The sequence below is a fragment of the Hippocampus zosterae genome, chromosome 8 (genome assembly GCF_025434085.1).
Source record: "Hippocampus zosterae strain Florida chromosome 8, ASM2543408v3, whole genome shotgun sequence".
NCBI classification, from domain to species: domain Eukaryota; kingdom Metazoa; phylum Chordata; class Actinopteri; order Syngnathiformes; family Syngnathidae; genus Hippocampus; species Hippocampus zosterae.
Genome location: NC_067458.1, coordinates 20533783 through 20547718, shown reverse-complemented (window position 1 = coordinate 20547718; position 13936 = coordinate 20533783). Strand labels below are relative to the sequence as shown.

General features: G+C 42.9%; 2 protein-coding genes across 3 annotated transcripts; one reads left to right on the top strand and one right to left on the bottom strand.

The window, feature by feature from the left end:
• Positions 1–16: 16 nt before the first annotated feature.
• On the top strand, positions 17–8507 carry LOC127605345 (centrosomal protein of 135 kDa-like). 2 transcript variants are annotated; one of them, XM_052072760.1, is made up of 14 exons: positions 24–527; positions 1296–1405; positions 1783–1867; positions 1941–2063; positions 3113–3319; positions 3401–3466; positions 3580–3654; positions 3887–4056; positions 4207–4345; positions 4448–4558; positions 5732–5980; positions 6114–6256; positions 7351–7449; positions 8416–8507. In XM_052072760.1, the coding sequence occupies exons 1-14, from the start codon at positions 516–518 to the stop codon at positions 8435–8437; spliced, it is 1611 nt and encodes a 536-aa protein (XP_051928720.1). In that variant the 5' UTR covers positions 24–515; the 3' UTR covers positions 8438–8507. The 2 variants fall into 2 exon arrangements, with proteins under 2 accessions (XP_051928721.1, XP_051928720.1); XM_052072761.1 differs by lacking the exon at positions 7351–7449 and having other exon boundaries at positions 17–527; positions 8416–8490.
• A 1607-nt stretch (positions 8508–10114) lies between these two features.
• chst14 (carbohydrate (N-acetylgalactosamine 4-0) sulfotransferase 14) lies at positions 10115–13291 on the bottom strand. The gene is made up of 2 exons (XM_052072762.1): positions 12737–13291; positions 10115–11085 (listed from the first exon to the last, which is right to left on the bottom strand). Exons 1-2 carry the CDS (start codon positions 13007–13009, stop codon positions 10252–10254), a joined length of 1107 nt encoding a protein of 368 aa, XP_051928722.1. The 5' UTR covers positions 13010–13291; the 3' UTR covers positions 10115–10251.
• Between the last annotated feature and the right edge of the window lie 645 nt (positions 13292–13936).

The following is a 13936-nucleotide window of genomic DNA, read 5'->3' as shown; positions in this document are numbered from 1 at the left end:
AATACCTTCGTGATTTTTGTAAATACATTTGACAGTTTTAATGAATCATGTACAAACCTCGGGTACTGAAAAAAAAAATCGAAAGTGGCTTCACGGTACAAGACCGCCTGCCTGTCACATTATTCGAATCGCTGGCCAGTTTAATTATGTTAGTTAGCCGATGACGTTACGCTACGCTCGCCGTAAATATTTGCTAACCTTTTATCTGCGGGCTAACATTGTCGCTTTCGTTTTTTTTTTCTTCATGTGGCCTGTTAGTATAAAAATGTACATATATTCTTAACTATTTAGCGTGACGTTCACTGTGTATTTTCGTCACTGGACGGCGGCGCTGTTAATGGAAAGCAGCGGGGGGCGGCCTGGGCTGGAATACACTCACGTCCACTTTCGGAACTGTCAACTGGGTATCCGGAGAAATCCAGAGAAAAGCAGTGATGTCGCTGCGCTGTCACCGCACGGGAGGGGGCAGCCTCAACCGGCCGGGGAAGAAAATATTGTGAAGTGGCAGCAGGCCTATGTCACCAGAGGTACAATTAAAATGCTCTCCAATTATTAATTTGATGAAACACAACCATGGAAACCTTGTTGTTGTACTTTTCCAAGTCTCCATGGGGATTGGAGTTTGAGATCTGCTCTATTATGCACAAAATGTCATTTGTAATATCGTGGGGTTATCATCCATTTACACCAAGTGCTACCTCCATTTTTGGGGAGTACTGCGACTCCCGAGTACCACCAACATGACATTAAATACCGTAGAGTAGTCGGCCCAAGTGTTTGTCAGAAAACAAGGCAGAGATTCTAGTAGATGTGGCGTTGTTTGGACAAACTGTTTTAAGATAAGATAAGATAAGATATCCTTTATTCGTCCCACACTGGGGAAATTTACAGCCTCCAGCAGCAAGAATGTATGTAGAAAGAAGAAAGGAGAAAGAGAAAAAAAAAACAACAAACATCTTTCAATTAAATACAATATGAACACAAATGGATAAATCGCAGTACTATTTACAATTTTCCTTCACATCATTTAATTATTATTATTATTATGATTGTTATTTTTTATTCATCAGCCTGACAGCAGTCGGTAGGAACGAGCGTCGGTATCTCTCCTTCTTGCAGCGCGGGTAACATTTACTTGCGAAATGGCTTTCTTACTACTTTTTTTTTAAAAAAGAGCAAATGGAGGATTATGTCTTCATCGAACATTAAATGGATGGATGAAGAGTCAATAAACCGCATTATGTACCTATCACATTTTTTTTGTCATGTGGAAACCAGCTCGGTATTGCTTTCAGATGCCACAGAGAATGCAGACCCATGAAGTCATGCCCGCTCCGAAGCAGCCTCCGCCCAAATCGCCTGATCATTCATATGGAGATGAACGACACCCGGTGGCTGATGGAAGGTTTGATGAGAATCCAAAGTGTTTCTTGCTTAATGGGTTCTGAGATCAATTCCATGCATTCCCCACAAAAAAAGTTCAACCTGAACAAATATAATACCGATTACACACAACACCAATTGATTTGACCAAGCAGCGCAACTATTGACTGACAAATCCATTTTACAAAAAATGCCAATGTATTTTATATGTTACCATGCCAAACAGTACAAAAATATACAAATACTTGAAAAAAATACAACACTAGGACAAAGAATGTTCAAATGGCAAATATTCATTGTATATTTATTAAATAGAATTTAAAGAATAACATTGAGGTTCCACTGTATGCCGATTTTGTCCAGCACCCGCTTGATTTCTTTGCCATTTTATTTTTGTAGGCTTCTCGGGTTGCAGGAAGACGTCAGCAAAGTCAAATCTGACCTGGACAATGCCCACGGGTGTATAAAACTCTTACTTATCCAAGTAAGTTAAAGCTACTGCTTGTACGAGTGTTCATGTTGTCACTGAATCCTCCCCAAATAAACACTTGTTGTAGGTGGCCGAGAGGGACAAAAAGATTGATAATCTGAATCATGCACTTCATGGACCTCGTGATGCCATCTCTTTGGATGCTCAGAACCACACCAATAAGAAACTGATTGCCTACCTTACCCTTCAGGTAAAGTGTGGTCCACGCGGATTGCTTTTTGACGTCTTGCTCAACTGATTTTTAAAATGGGAGAAGCCTGAAAAAAAATCGCAGTGTCTTCTTACTGCTCTTAACACGCGTGGCCAAATCTAGATCAACCTTTCTTGAGCCAAGGCACATATTTTGCGTTAGGAAAAAAAATGTCACGGCACACCGACATACACAAAAAGTAATACATACTGAAATAATGATGATCTCAATTCAATTAACTTATGTAGCTTACGTAGCTAACTACCATACGTGCCTCTGAGTTGAATCTTAGAGAAAAAAAATCAAATATTTACGCATTCGCCTATACAGTGATTTTGTTTAAATTAAAAAATATATATATATATATATATATATATATATATATATTATTTTTGGGCAGTTCCAAAAAAACATTTAATTTTCAATAGCTGTCAATTATACTCAGCATTTTCTCTATTCGTGGCCCGGCCTGCTTCAAATTGTCATGTAAAGCGGGGGTCCAATATATTTTATTGTCATATTTTTCCAAGGTTAAGTTGTAATGTTCAGGCTGATGAATAAAAAATAACAATCATAATAATAATAGCAATTAAATGATGTGAAGGAAAATTGTAAATAGTACTGCGATTTATCCATTTTGTGTTCATATTGCATTTAATTGAAAGATGTTTGTTGTTTTTTTTCTCTTTCTTCTTTCTTCTTTCTTCTTTCTACATACATTCTTGCTGCTGGAGGCTGTACATTTCCCCAGTGTGGGACGAATAAAGGATATCTTATCTTAATATAAACCTTCCAATTTAACAAGTAAATTTAATAATCACAACTTTTATTCCAGAAAAGACACCTTTATTCTTTAAAAAAAATTGTCTAAAAAAACCTGCCTTCTAAAAAAATTATTCCTGTAGATTTTTTAACTTAAAAAAACTATATTCCTTTTTCATGTTTTTTTTTTGGGGGGGGGGGGTTATTATAATTTTTTTTTATTGGTGCAACAATCACCGCACGTTTCAATGACCCCGAATACTTTGCAAATGATTTCATCAACACAGATCGAGTATCTGCAAGAGAGCAACAGGACGCTGGAGCAGAAGCTGGAAGCACTACAGGACAAGTCCTCCGCCGAAGTGGCCGACCTCTCCCTGAAGAACATCGAACTGTGTCGAGAGCTGACGCAAAAGAACAACTTGATCAAGCAGACCAAGATGGACAAGAAGCGAGTGCTGAACATCGCTTACCGGAACTTGTCCGCTTCCAAAGTGAGGAAAAAGAAAAAGATGACGAAAATTCTGTACGTTACAAACTAAGTGTTTTGTTTTTGTCCTCACTTTTCTTCACAGGAGGTCATTATAAGTCAACAGGAAGTCATTAAAGATTTAGAGGATAACCTTGTAAAAATGAGAGCGGTGAGATCCTGTCTTCGTTGTGTTCAAAACGTCACAATAAAAACTCGCCAGACATTTAATAATATGGATAACCTCAAGAACTCGCCCCGCCTGTTGTGTTTTTGTATTTTCAGGAGACCCGAGAGACGAATTCAGGTACTATAATCGGATTGGATCGGATTATTGACCTGGAAAATGCCGTCAAGAACGTAAGTCTGATTGTTTCAACACATTTGAGCCCTTTTAAAACACTCAAAATGTCGAGCTCGTCATGGTTGGAGTTGACCTGCGACGACTCATTTACCGCAGAAGTCTTCCAGTTGTGCCGAAAGAGGCAAAGTGTCCAATCAGATGCGCTTTAACACCGTATGGCTAGCATGGAAATGCCCGTCAACGCTTGCCGATTGATGTCTGCGCGCGCGTGTGTGTTCTGTGTTGAAGCTGGAGCGAGAGAGGCTGGAGTTGCGTTCACAGCTCTCGCTGCTGAGAGACGCCAAGTGGAATGCGGAGCCGCGGTGGGACTATCAGCCTGCCGAGCGGCTTCAGGACGCAGAGAAGGAGGAAGAGGCGGCGGCCGCAACAAAGCGGAGGAAAGCAGCTCACGTGCCAAGGTTTGTTTTTCAAATAAGATGGCATGATACTCGGAAATTTATTCAAGGATTTATATCACTGAAAACATTTCTCGTGGCGTGAACAGTTTTCAATTTAACCCCGGTTGGAGATTATTTCTATCTACAGTATCTTTTTTTTTTTTGTTTCAGTCAACAGCAGGGTTTGCCAAAAAGCCAGGAGAGGGATCTCGCCGCCCCGCCACAATGGCTGCATGACCCCCAAGAAAGCATTGTTCAAGAGAACATGAGGTTGCAAGATGACCTGACTGCACTGACCAAAGAGAAGCAAGTAATAATAATCATCTGTGGATTATTTTTCTTCCTTCTGTTTATTTATTGTTTTGAGGGTTCGGGGGGGCCATAACAGCAAGTTGTATTTTCTCTCCTCAAGGCTACACACGCTGGGATGGAGGTGGTCCTGCGCGAGCGGGACGAACTCAAGCTGAGCGTGCACTCTTACGCCAACGCAATGTACAGGGTCGAGGACCTGCTGAGGACAAAGGTACCGGCCCGAATATAAGACGGCCCTGATTATAAGACGACCCCCCTCTTTTTCAACGCTCAAGTATGAAAAAAGACATTTTGAACAGCAAATACATTTTTGTACAGAAAATAATCACAGTACATCTGAAACAAATTATTCTAACAATATATTTGAGAGAAAAAGCATGTTATTTTGCCTCATCCAAATCTTAATATCTGAACATTTAAATATGTAAACTAAAGTGCAATCACATTCGTAAACGAATGGCTTCTGTTTTTGAAATGTAAATGACATCATAACTTCTCCTCAGCTGCCGGTTAACCTGGCCGATGTTCGACCCACATTTCTCCAGATTGTCGCTATGTTTCTCCATTTTGTGTAATATTTTCTATTATTTCCTTCTCTTTTCTTTCTTACCGCTAGTTTTTATTTTTCTTCTTCGTGCTACCGCTATTTTTATTTTTATTCTTCGTGACAGGGGTTCGCTTTGGCCTGGGGAGTCAAGTTCAGCATTCGCTTCAATGATATCTGGCGCCATCTAGCGTTGTGAATGGGTATAATGTCTAGACCCCGATTATAAGACGACCCACACTTTTTCAGTGTTATTTCAATGCAAAAAACACCGTCTTATATTTGGTCCAATACGGTACCTAAAATGCTCCTCAAACTTTATAGACCGTGCTCCACTCACATCGGAATTATAATTCACAATTGAGCGTTGCTATACTACGGTACTTTTACTGATGTTTCAGTTTTTTTCCCCGAAGTCTCCTTTTCAGTACCGGTCCTGACATACTTCCTGCAGGAATAGTATTGAAGTCAGAATTTTGTTCATGTGATGACACAAAATCCTCAAAACGCTCATCGAAATTTGACACTGCCGACATGAGGAAATTCAGGCAACCAAAAAAAAAAGGAAGCTTACAACTGAGGAATTTGGGCAAATTTTCAAGATGGAGTTGTCACAGCACAAGTCAACGAATTTGCTCAAAATGGCCGATTTCCCGTTTGATGACACGCTTTTATGTGCCCTGCTATGGTAGACATGTCCACCCAGTTTTGTTCAAGGGTGTGTGATTGAATGAGCTTGGAGGTCATGGGAGTGCACTTTTGAGGACCTCAAACTCAGCAGTCCCTAAAAGAGAAATGAATCCCCTGGGGTGTCAGCTGACTTTGACGTGTCAACCACAGGATCAGGAGAATTTCGAGCTGGTGGCGCGCCTGCGAGCGGCCCAATCGGACCTGCAAGAGCGGGAGCGGAGGCTGCAGGAGGTGGAGGACCTGATTGCCGCCATTGGCGTTGAGCTGCGCAAAGCCCAGGATGGGCCGGCCGCTCTCCTCTCCGACCTGGCCTGCATCCGGGAGGTCTGCGCTAGACTGGACACGGACAAGGAGCTCGCCGCGTGTGCCCTTACATCCAAAAGCATCGAGCTTGACTTGGTGGGCACGGCTGCGCAATTTGGCAAAAAAAAACAAAAAATGATTATGTGATATAGAAATCACGATTAATAAGCACAGTTATTCTTCTGTGAGTTCAAAAAAACATGGCAGTCTAATTCTGTTTGTTCTCCAGGTTAAAAAGCAACTGGAGAGTGAGAAGGCGACCGTGTGCAACCTCGAGACGCTGCTTGCCACCGCTCTTCAGAAGGTCAGCGACAGGGAGGCCAAGCTGAGGGCGCTGCGAGACAGGCTCACCGCCCCAGCGGAGAACATGACGTAAGGCAAACTTTTTTGGCTGCTAAATATCCCGAACTTTTTGGGAGTACGTATTTACAAATCTGGGAAAGCGCGACGACAACAAAACAAATTTTTACTTATTTATTTACTTTTTTTTTGCCAGCCTTGCAGGCCGTCTCAAATGTCATTTTTCGTATACAGTAAATGTCATTTTTCGTATACAGTAAATATTCCCATCCCCGGAATTCTGTGAAAAGGAATATTCTTCACCCGTAATAAAAACCTATGCATTAACATTTTGACTACGATATTACGTGTTACCGGAACTTACGTAAGCGGAAATTGAACTAGCCGTAACCCGGATGGAGGCGCAATGCCGCGGGAGCCTAAATACACGCAACGCCCACCGGAAAAGAAACAACGCTGAGACACGTTTTCACTTCGCGTTTTTTGATCATCAAATTCGAAACGACGACGTGTAAGTGAGTTTTTATTGGCGTGCGCTTTACTGTAATTGTGAATGATTTTAACTTTATTCATTTACGTCCTGTAGAACGCGGCACTAGCTTAAAAGCAGCACCCACTGTATGACACGCAGGCAAACATTGTCATAAACCAAAGATTGCATCAACAAAACAATCCAAAAGACACATTTTTTTCCCAAGACAAAAAAAAAATAAACATTAAAATACTGTACGTATTTTATTGTTGTGATTCTTTTTGGATATACAGTACTTGTATTGCAGTTTTTGTTATATAAACTGGTTTTGGACGGTATATTTTTGTATTTTATTGATTGTGTTGTTACACGTGCATTTTGTCAACATACTGTACTTGCAGGTTCATAAAGGACATGTACCATACTCATTTCCCAAACGAGGAATTTCTTTTATTAGGACAAATTGGACAGCGCAAACACGAGTCCGTACTTGAAAGTATTTACTGTATACCTCAGGCTGCTGAAAGATCGATGGCGGGCCGCGAATGCCCCCACCCCCAATGCTGCATTTTGGAAACCTCTCCTATAATTGACAAGAACGTGGATAGACTTCACCTTTTCAACTGCTGTAATCCATCTTCGTCATGAAAACGGTTCATTTTAAATTGTCGCTAACGTTTTGGTCTTTGTACAGCGGCGACTGCAACCGTGCGAGCGAGGTGGCCAATCCTCAAGCGCCTGAGCGACAGATGGAGATGAACAACCGAACAAACGCTCGATCGACCGGCGAGCAGTGAGTCACGAGGCTGATACCTTTCACGCAGTCCCCGTTGTAACACATCAAGGAGATATATTGTCCCCTGACCCGCTCCCCACACACACATTTTAAAACTGGTGTTTGTACGACTCTGTCAAAATAATAGAGGATCAAGTTACAGCACACACATACTCTTTTCGGCTTTGCTGAAATTAGCCTGTGGAATGCAAATAAGCCGCTGTACACCCACCTTCCTCCATGTTGAGTATGGCTTTCATTAATGATGGCAAAACTTCGGGGGGAAGCACATAGCCAGTAAAACGTGGATCGTATTTTCACTCATGGTGGCAGCACTTCATCTGCAAGCTGCTGAGTTGAAATTTGTGAATTAGTGTGCAAATGGCGCATCCTGAGGACATATAGCCAAACACAAATCATTTAATTGTCCATTTTACTCACCTATGTACAAACTGGGGTTGTCGACGACTCGCCAACTCGTCCAACAGGCTTTTCTGGTAGCCAAAGTTAAAATTGTTGGCAAAAACTAAAAATTGAAGGAAAAAAAACATTCTTGTTAATGAAGTAAAGTGAAACCGAAAAGACTAACTATAATTATAGGGAAATTACACTTTTTTTTTTTTTGCCTTTGTCAATATCATACATGAGCTTTTTGGGGTCCATTTTAAATGTATGTATGTATTTATTATTGGTATTGCTCTACATCCATACAGAAGGAAGGTCAAACAGTCATTTGAGAATAGTATTTACTGGACAACACACTATTTAGTCACCTTAAAAAATAAAAATCTAACACTCAAATACTGCATGCATTAAAAAAAAATCTAAAGCTAAATCTAAAATGAATAAAAACTAAAGTCCTCAAACGTGCTCTAAAAACCAATTAAACCTAACTAAATCACAAAAATAAGTCAAAATGAAAACTAACTACATTGACAAAAAAAAATCTATTCTAACCCTTGTGGCATCTTTTCATCCTTTCAGACACGTGAGCTTCAGGGACTGACTTGCAGCGAGACCGCCTTCCAAAAAATGATGCTTTCGAGCTGCTGACTGGAGCGCACGACATAAGAGGACTTTTAATGAGGCCGTAAACTGTCTTCATTGATGGTGACTGTTTTTTGGGCTTCTTGGATAAGACGGCAGGAGCTCCGTCTATGAGGACTTGGCTTTGGAGTCAAATAAGGGAAAATGTCGACGCGTTCCCGTAGATGCCAGGGCATTTTCTTAGCACTTCATCTATTTATCACAGAGTTCCTTTTTATATACATGTATATATTGTTTATTTTTAGAAGCGCTCCCATCTTTTAAATGTTTACATGGACAACCGCATAGGACTAAAAACCTGTACGCTGACGTGACGTCACCATCACGAACGAAGCCATATCGTCAACGTCTAAACAACGGAACCTCTGACGTCGATTGCAATTGCGCAGACGCCGATTGACTTCTCATAGGAAATGATGTCAAGTGAGTTCATAGGCTCAAACTTTTCATTCATTCATTCATTCATCTTCCGTACCGCTTGATCCTCACTAGGGTCGCGGGGGGTGCTGGAGCCTATCCCAGCTGTCTCCGGGCAGTAGGCGGGGGACACCCTGAATCGGTTGCCAGCCAATCGCAGGGCACACAGAAACAAACAACCATTCGCACTCACACTCACACATAGGGACTATTTAGAGTGTTCAATCAGCCTGCCACGCATGTTTTTGGAATGTGGGAGGAAACCGGAGCACCCGGAGAAAACCCACGCAGGCCCGGGGAGAACATGCAAACTCCACACAGGGAGGCTGGAGCTGGAATCGAACCCGGTACCTCTGCACTGTGAAGCCGACGTGCTAACCACTGGCCTACCGGGCCGCCCTCAAACTTTTCAACAACAGAAAATATTTATTGGCTGTACAGGCAATGTTTGCATGAAAAGTCTCTTATTTTTGTGGTTGTTTACCGATTAGGGTATTACACAGAACAGGAATCAAAATATGCGTAAATGTGAGGTGGAATAAATGTTTGATTCCAGGAGAACTCAGCCAAAATTTGGGCTGCACGAGTGTGACATGTAAGAACATCTACAGCCGCGTCTTACGCTTGCCAGCGAATATCAAGTTAAAAATGCAAACATAGCCACCAAGAATTGGGGTAGAAGGCAGTCGTCTCCCAAGTGCCAATGTAACTGATCCGCGATCTCCCTGGCCAACTTCGAATCACCCACACTGTGGAGATCGCCTTCCAGTTCATTTTGAACATTCACGCACACATCGCAAAACGGTTTTATTTTCTACGCTAAGCTTCGTCCCTTGGTGAAAATACCCGAACCCGGTCTAGCACACCCCTGCGTAGATGTACGTCGCGCCCTGCGCCAGTCCTGCACTCCTCGTCAAAATTGAGCCCAATTTCTCCACCGAGTACTAACAGGTATTGCTCGGTGATCAAATATTAATTTTACTGACTAATATGCACATTATCATAACTTTTAGAGTGATTTTGACGGATGTTCTGTCCCTTAATAAACCATAAACATTTGAAATGTCACTAAGTGGTTAAAATTCAGCACAGGATGAAAAGAATTATTTCCCTCACGCTACAAAACGTGGAAGCTGAGCAAAAATAATCCACCAGCTGCCGACACTGTTTGGTGTGCGTGGCTTAGCCGGCCCAAATAAAAGTCACACGACGTCTTGGGTCAAAATATGGACAGTCTTTATAGAAAAGTAGAAAAAATAGAACACAGTACACATTTACAGAAGACCAGACATGAAATGGGCCTTCTGCCCAAATCGGTCTTTTAAAAAAATACTTAGCCAGTTGACTTTTATTTTCCTAATGCCGGCAGTGCTCAGTGGTTGTGTTGGGGAGCGGATACGCAAAGAGGGAGAAGTCTAGAATGTACTTGGGCAGAAGCTCCCTCAGGAGCTTCTGCGGCAGGCCGCACAGGTAGTAGTGCAGCGTCTCCGCCGTGACGGGTTTGTACCACGACTGCCTCGCCGGGAAGCCGACATGGGGCGGCACGCCGACGCTGCGCAGCACGAACTCGGCGTCCCGCTCCAGGCGCTCGTAAGATCCGATGAAGTCGTAGCGCAACGCGCACGGCTGGCACAGGTTGTACATGGGCATCCAGTGCTCGTTCATCCGCTCCACGTCCTCGTCCAGAAGGTAGCGGACGAACTCCGCGAACGTCACGTCGTCGCCGGCCGCCGCGCGCGAGCCCTTGCCGCCGCGGCTCTTGCGGTAGCGCTTGACGATCTCGGCGCCGTACTTGCGCTGGTACGACTCGATCTCGCCGAACTTGTTCCTGTAGGCGGAGAGCAGGCGCTCCATGGGCTCGCGCACGAACATGAACTTGAAGTAGTGCTGCAGCCGGTAGCGGATCCCCTCCGGCTTGAGCGAGGACAGAAAAGTCAAGTCGTTGCGATGGTCCATCTTGATCTTGACATCCACGCTCTCCAAGGCGCCGCCCAGCACCTTCAGCACGCGTTTCCAGTTGGAGCAGGCCACCTTGGGCACGTAGCAGTACAGGAAGCGGTACTCGTCGTTGACCAGCACGTGCTGCAGCAGCGTCTTCCTCTGCGGCGGCGTCAGCGACCACAGGCTGCGCGGCATGTTCTTCTGCCTGCACATGGACGTCATGGTCCGGTTTCGGATGTCCTGGAGGATCTGAACAACAAGGATCTCGGGTGAGCATTTTTTAACTTCCATGTTACTTATTCCAAGCGGTCTATTTTCTTCACTTTTTCCATGCCAGCCATTCGAGAAAAAAAAAATTGAGTGCCAACCAATTTGAAGCATTCTGACTGATCTTCGTTAACTACAAACTCATCACAAAAAAAGGTGAGCACTGCTTTTGTTAAATACCAACAACAAAACAAACTAATTGTTCGCTATTTAGCAGTAGTAGTATTTAGTAGGGTGTGCGTGTGATGTATGCACATACAAGTCATTACTTCTAAATTGAAATCATACCCGCCATCTTTCATCTCTTTCATGACACTCTTGGTAGTAGATTTAACGTGACCACTTGGGTCAATCACGTACTGCTTGCAACCGTTCAAATTTCAAGATGTCTGCCATGTTCACAAGCATCCACATTGCTTTGGTCCATGGTGATTTCATCAAAAAGGAACCCGATGCTGCTATCTGTTGGCCACAGTGTTTTTAGGTGAAAATTTCGGGGTGCGGGGGGAGAGAAAATCTGATTTCAATCTCTGTGTTGCCATGTCAGTCTAATTCTGCCCAGTGTAACTTGAACTATATTTCCAAAACCAATAAGATTTCCAATTTGTCCTCACCGGGCCAGAGTGCTGGTCCCTGATAATATCAGCATTTTTACATCCTCTGGTTGGGCACAGCAAAATTTGTTTAAGACAACTTTTGACTTGCAAAACACATCTGGTCGCAATATGCACACATTTTCTAACCAACATCTATTTTGTTAATATTGTTACTGTTTCGCATTATTAGATTGCATGCACCATTCATTGCATGCTGTTATTTTGGATATTGGATGTCACTGACCTCTCCTCTGGCACCGATACTGACTACGGCTTTTGTTATTGGATGGGGGCAGAGCTTGGGGGTTGCAAAAATGCTCGCGGTAAGACTCGCAGTAGTTTAGCATTTTAAAAAAAAGGAAACTGCAAGGGATTTCCATATTTTTTTCAATTTTCAACGGCTTTTTACTATTTTCAACGGTTCAGCTTAAAATTGGTTTGTTAACCAAAAGTATGAGAATATGTTTTGAGAGTATCCAGTGGATTCATTTCGTTTCACTGAGAACTGCACAAATTCTGATGCAAGACAATGTCAAGTTATCAAAACGGGCACTGTTATAACGGACAGTAAAATATATTATTACTCATCTGTACTCCTAGTTCAATACATGCGAGTACTTTTTTCATCTCTGGTACTATGTCTAATTGAATAGAAAATCTATTTTTACTTGAGATTTCACAGTTGATTTTTTTTTTTACTTCCAGTAAGTTACAGGAGTTGAATCAGTGCTTCCAACTGTTTTTTTGTTTGCTGTTTTTTTTTTTTTTTACACAAGTAACTACTTATACTTAGAGTTCAGAGCGTGGCTACTTTTGCCACATCTGATTTTGCACATGATTTTTACTTTTGGACTTTCAAGTCTGTGCTATGCGACTAAGGTAGTCGAACGACTACATCAGCCTTGACCCTATTTAACAATATTTTTTTAACTTCAGCCATCTCTGCTTATGTAGCACTATCTAATAATACCACCGCTCACGAGCGAGCAGAAGTGTACAAATTGTCCCGATCCCCGCGGATGGGCTCCAGCCCTTACCTGCGACTCCACGTCCTCCGTCGCCCGCTGTTGGCCGGTGTGCCGGCCGACAGCCAGTCTCCTGCTTCCCCGGGGCGGAGGCGTCTCGACGCCGCTGAGCATTCCTTTCTCGATCATGAGCAGCAGGCCTCCGGATGCGACGATCACCAGGAACGTCAGCACGGACGGCAGCACCGCGGCGGAGTGTCGGCGCGCCGCTGAACCCGAGCTCCGAAAGTCGGGGGACCGAACGCCGCCGCTTCTCTTCGCCGAGTCCGACCTTCGAGGAGCCATCGCCGGAGCGTCCGAGCCGCTACCAAGGCGCCTCCGGGAACGTTATTCTTGGAAAATACTGACTTAGCAAACAAAATGCCCTGGATGCGTTACCTACCACGTACCCATAGTTATCTTTTCGTCCAGACAACATGCACGCGTAACGTTTCCTGTCAGATTTTCAAAGTAAATGACCAGGTCACTGAGGAAACAATGGCCCCTCAAAATGAGTCATCCGGTTGGACATTTCGCAATAAAATACGTTTAAAACTTAAAATGTACAGCAAATTACTCTACCCGTAGTTCCAATTTTTACTGGACAGTGCTAACATTGATCTGGGACCAAGCGCAGAAGTTAATCTACATACATTCATTCATACAGTCATTTCATTGACACCCCCCGCCCCTCCACAAACAGCAACTCTAAAATATTGAAGAAAAAAATATGGATTCAAAAAGGGAAGAAAGTTTTTTTTTAGCACTATGTCAAGAAGTGGACGTAAGTATTCCAGCTATGTTGATCCCTTATATATTCCAACTCCTCCCCCAAATCTTATTCGCATGATGTGAGAAAGAAAGACCAGATTCCAATCGTTAATCCACAGGCATCGGTGCTTGCAACACAAATGCATTTACAAGATAAAAAAGGAGTAGAACAAACGCAAATTATTCCATGAATGTTAAAAAAAACCCACAAAAGGTGACCAAAGAAACTTTAGTGGTCAGTCCAACCTTCCAAGCAAGAGAAATATGATGACAATCCCCAACCGAGGATTTTGCCAGTTTGTTTTGAAAAAAAAAAAACCCAAGAACGTTAATATGATATACTCGTTGAGCTGTCAAGACCATTTGACGCTGCTCACTGTAGAATTGTTTCTTGCAAAATCAACAAAATTTGTACAACTCAGTAACATGCCAACATGTCATGATCATACTATACACAGTCGG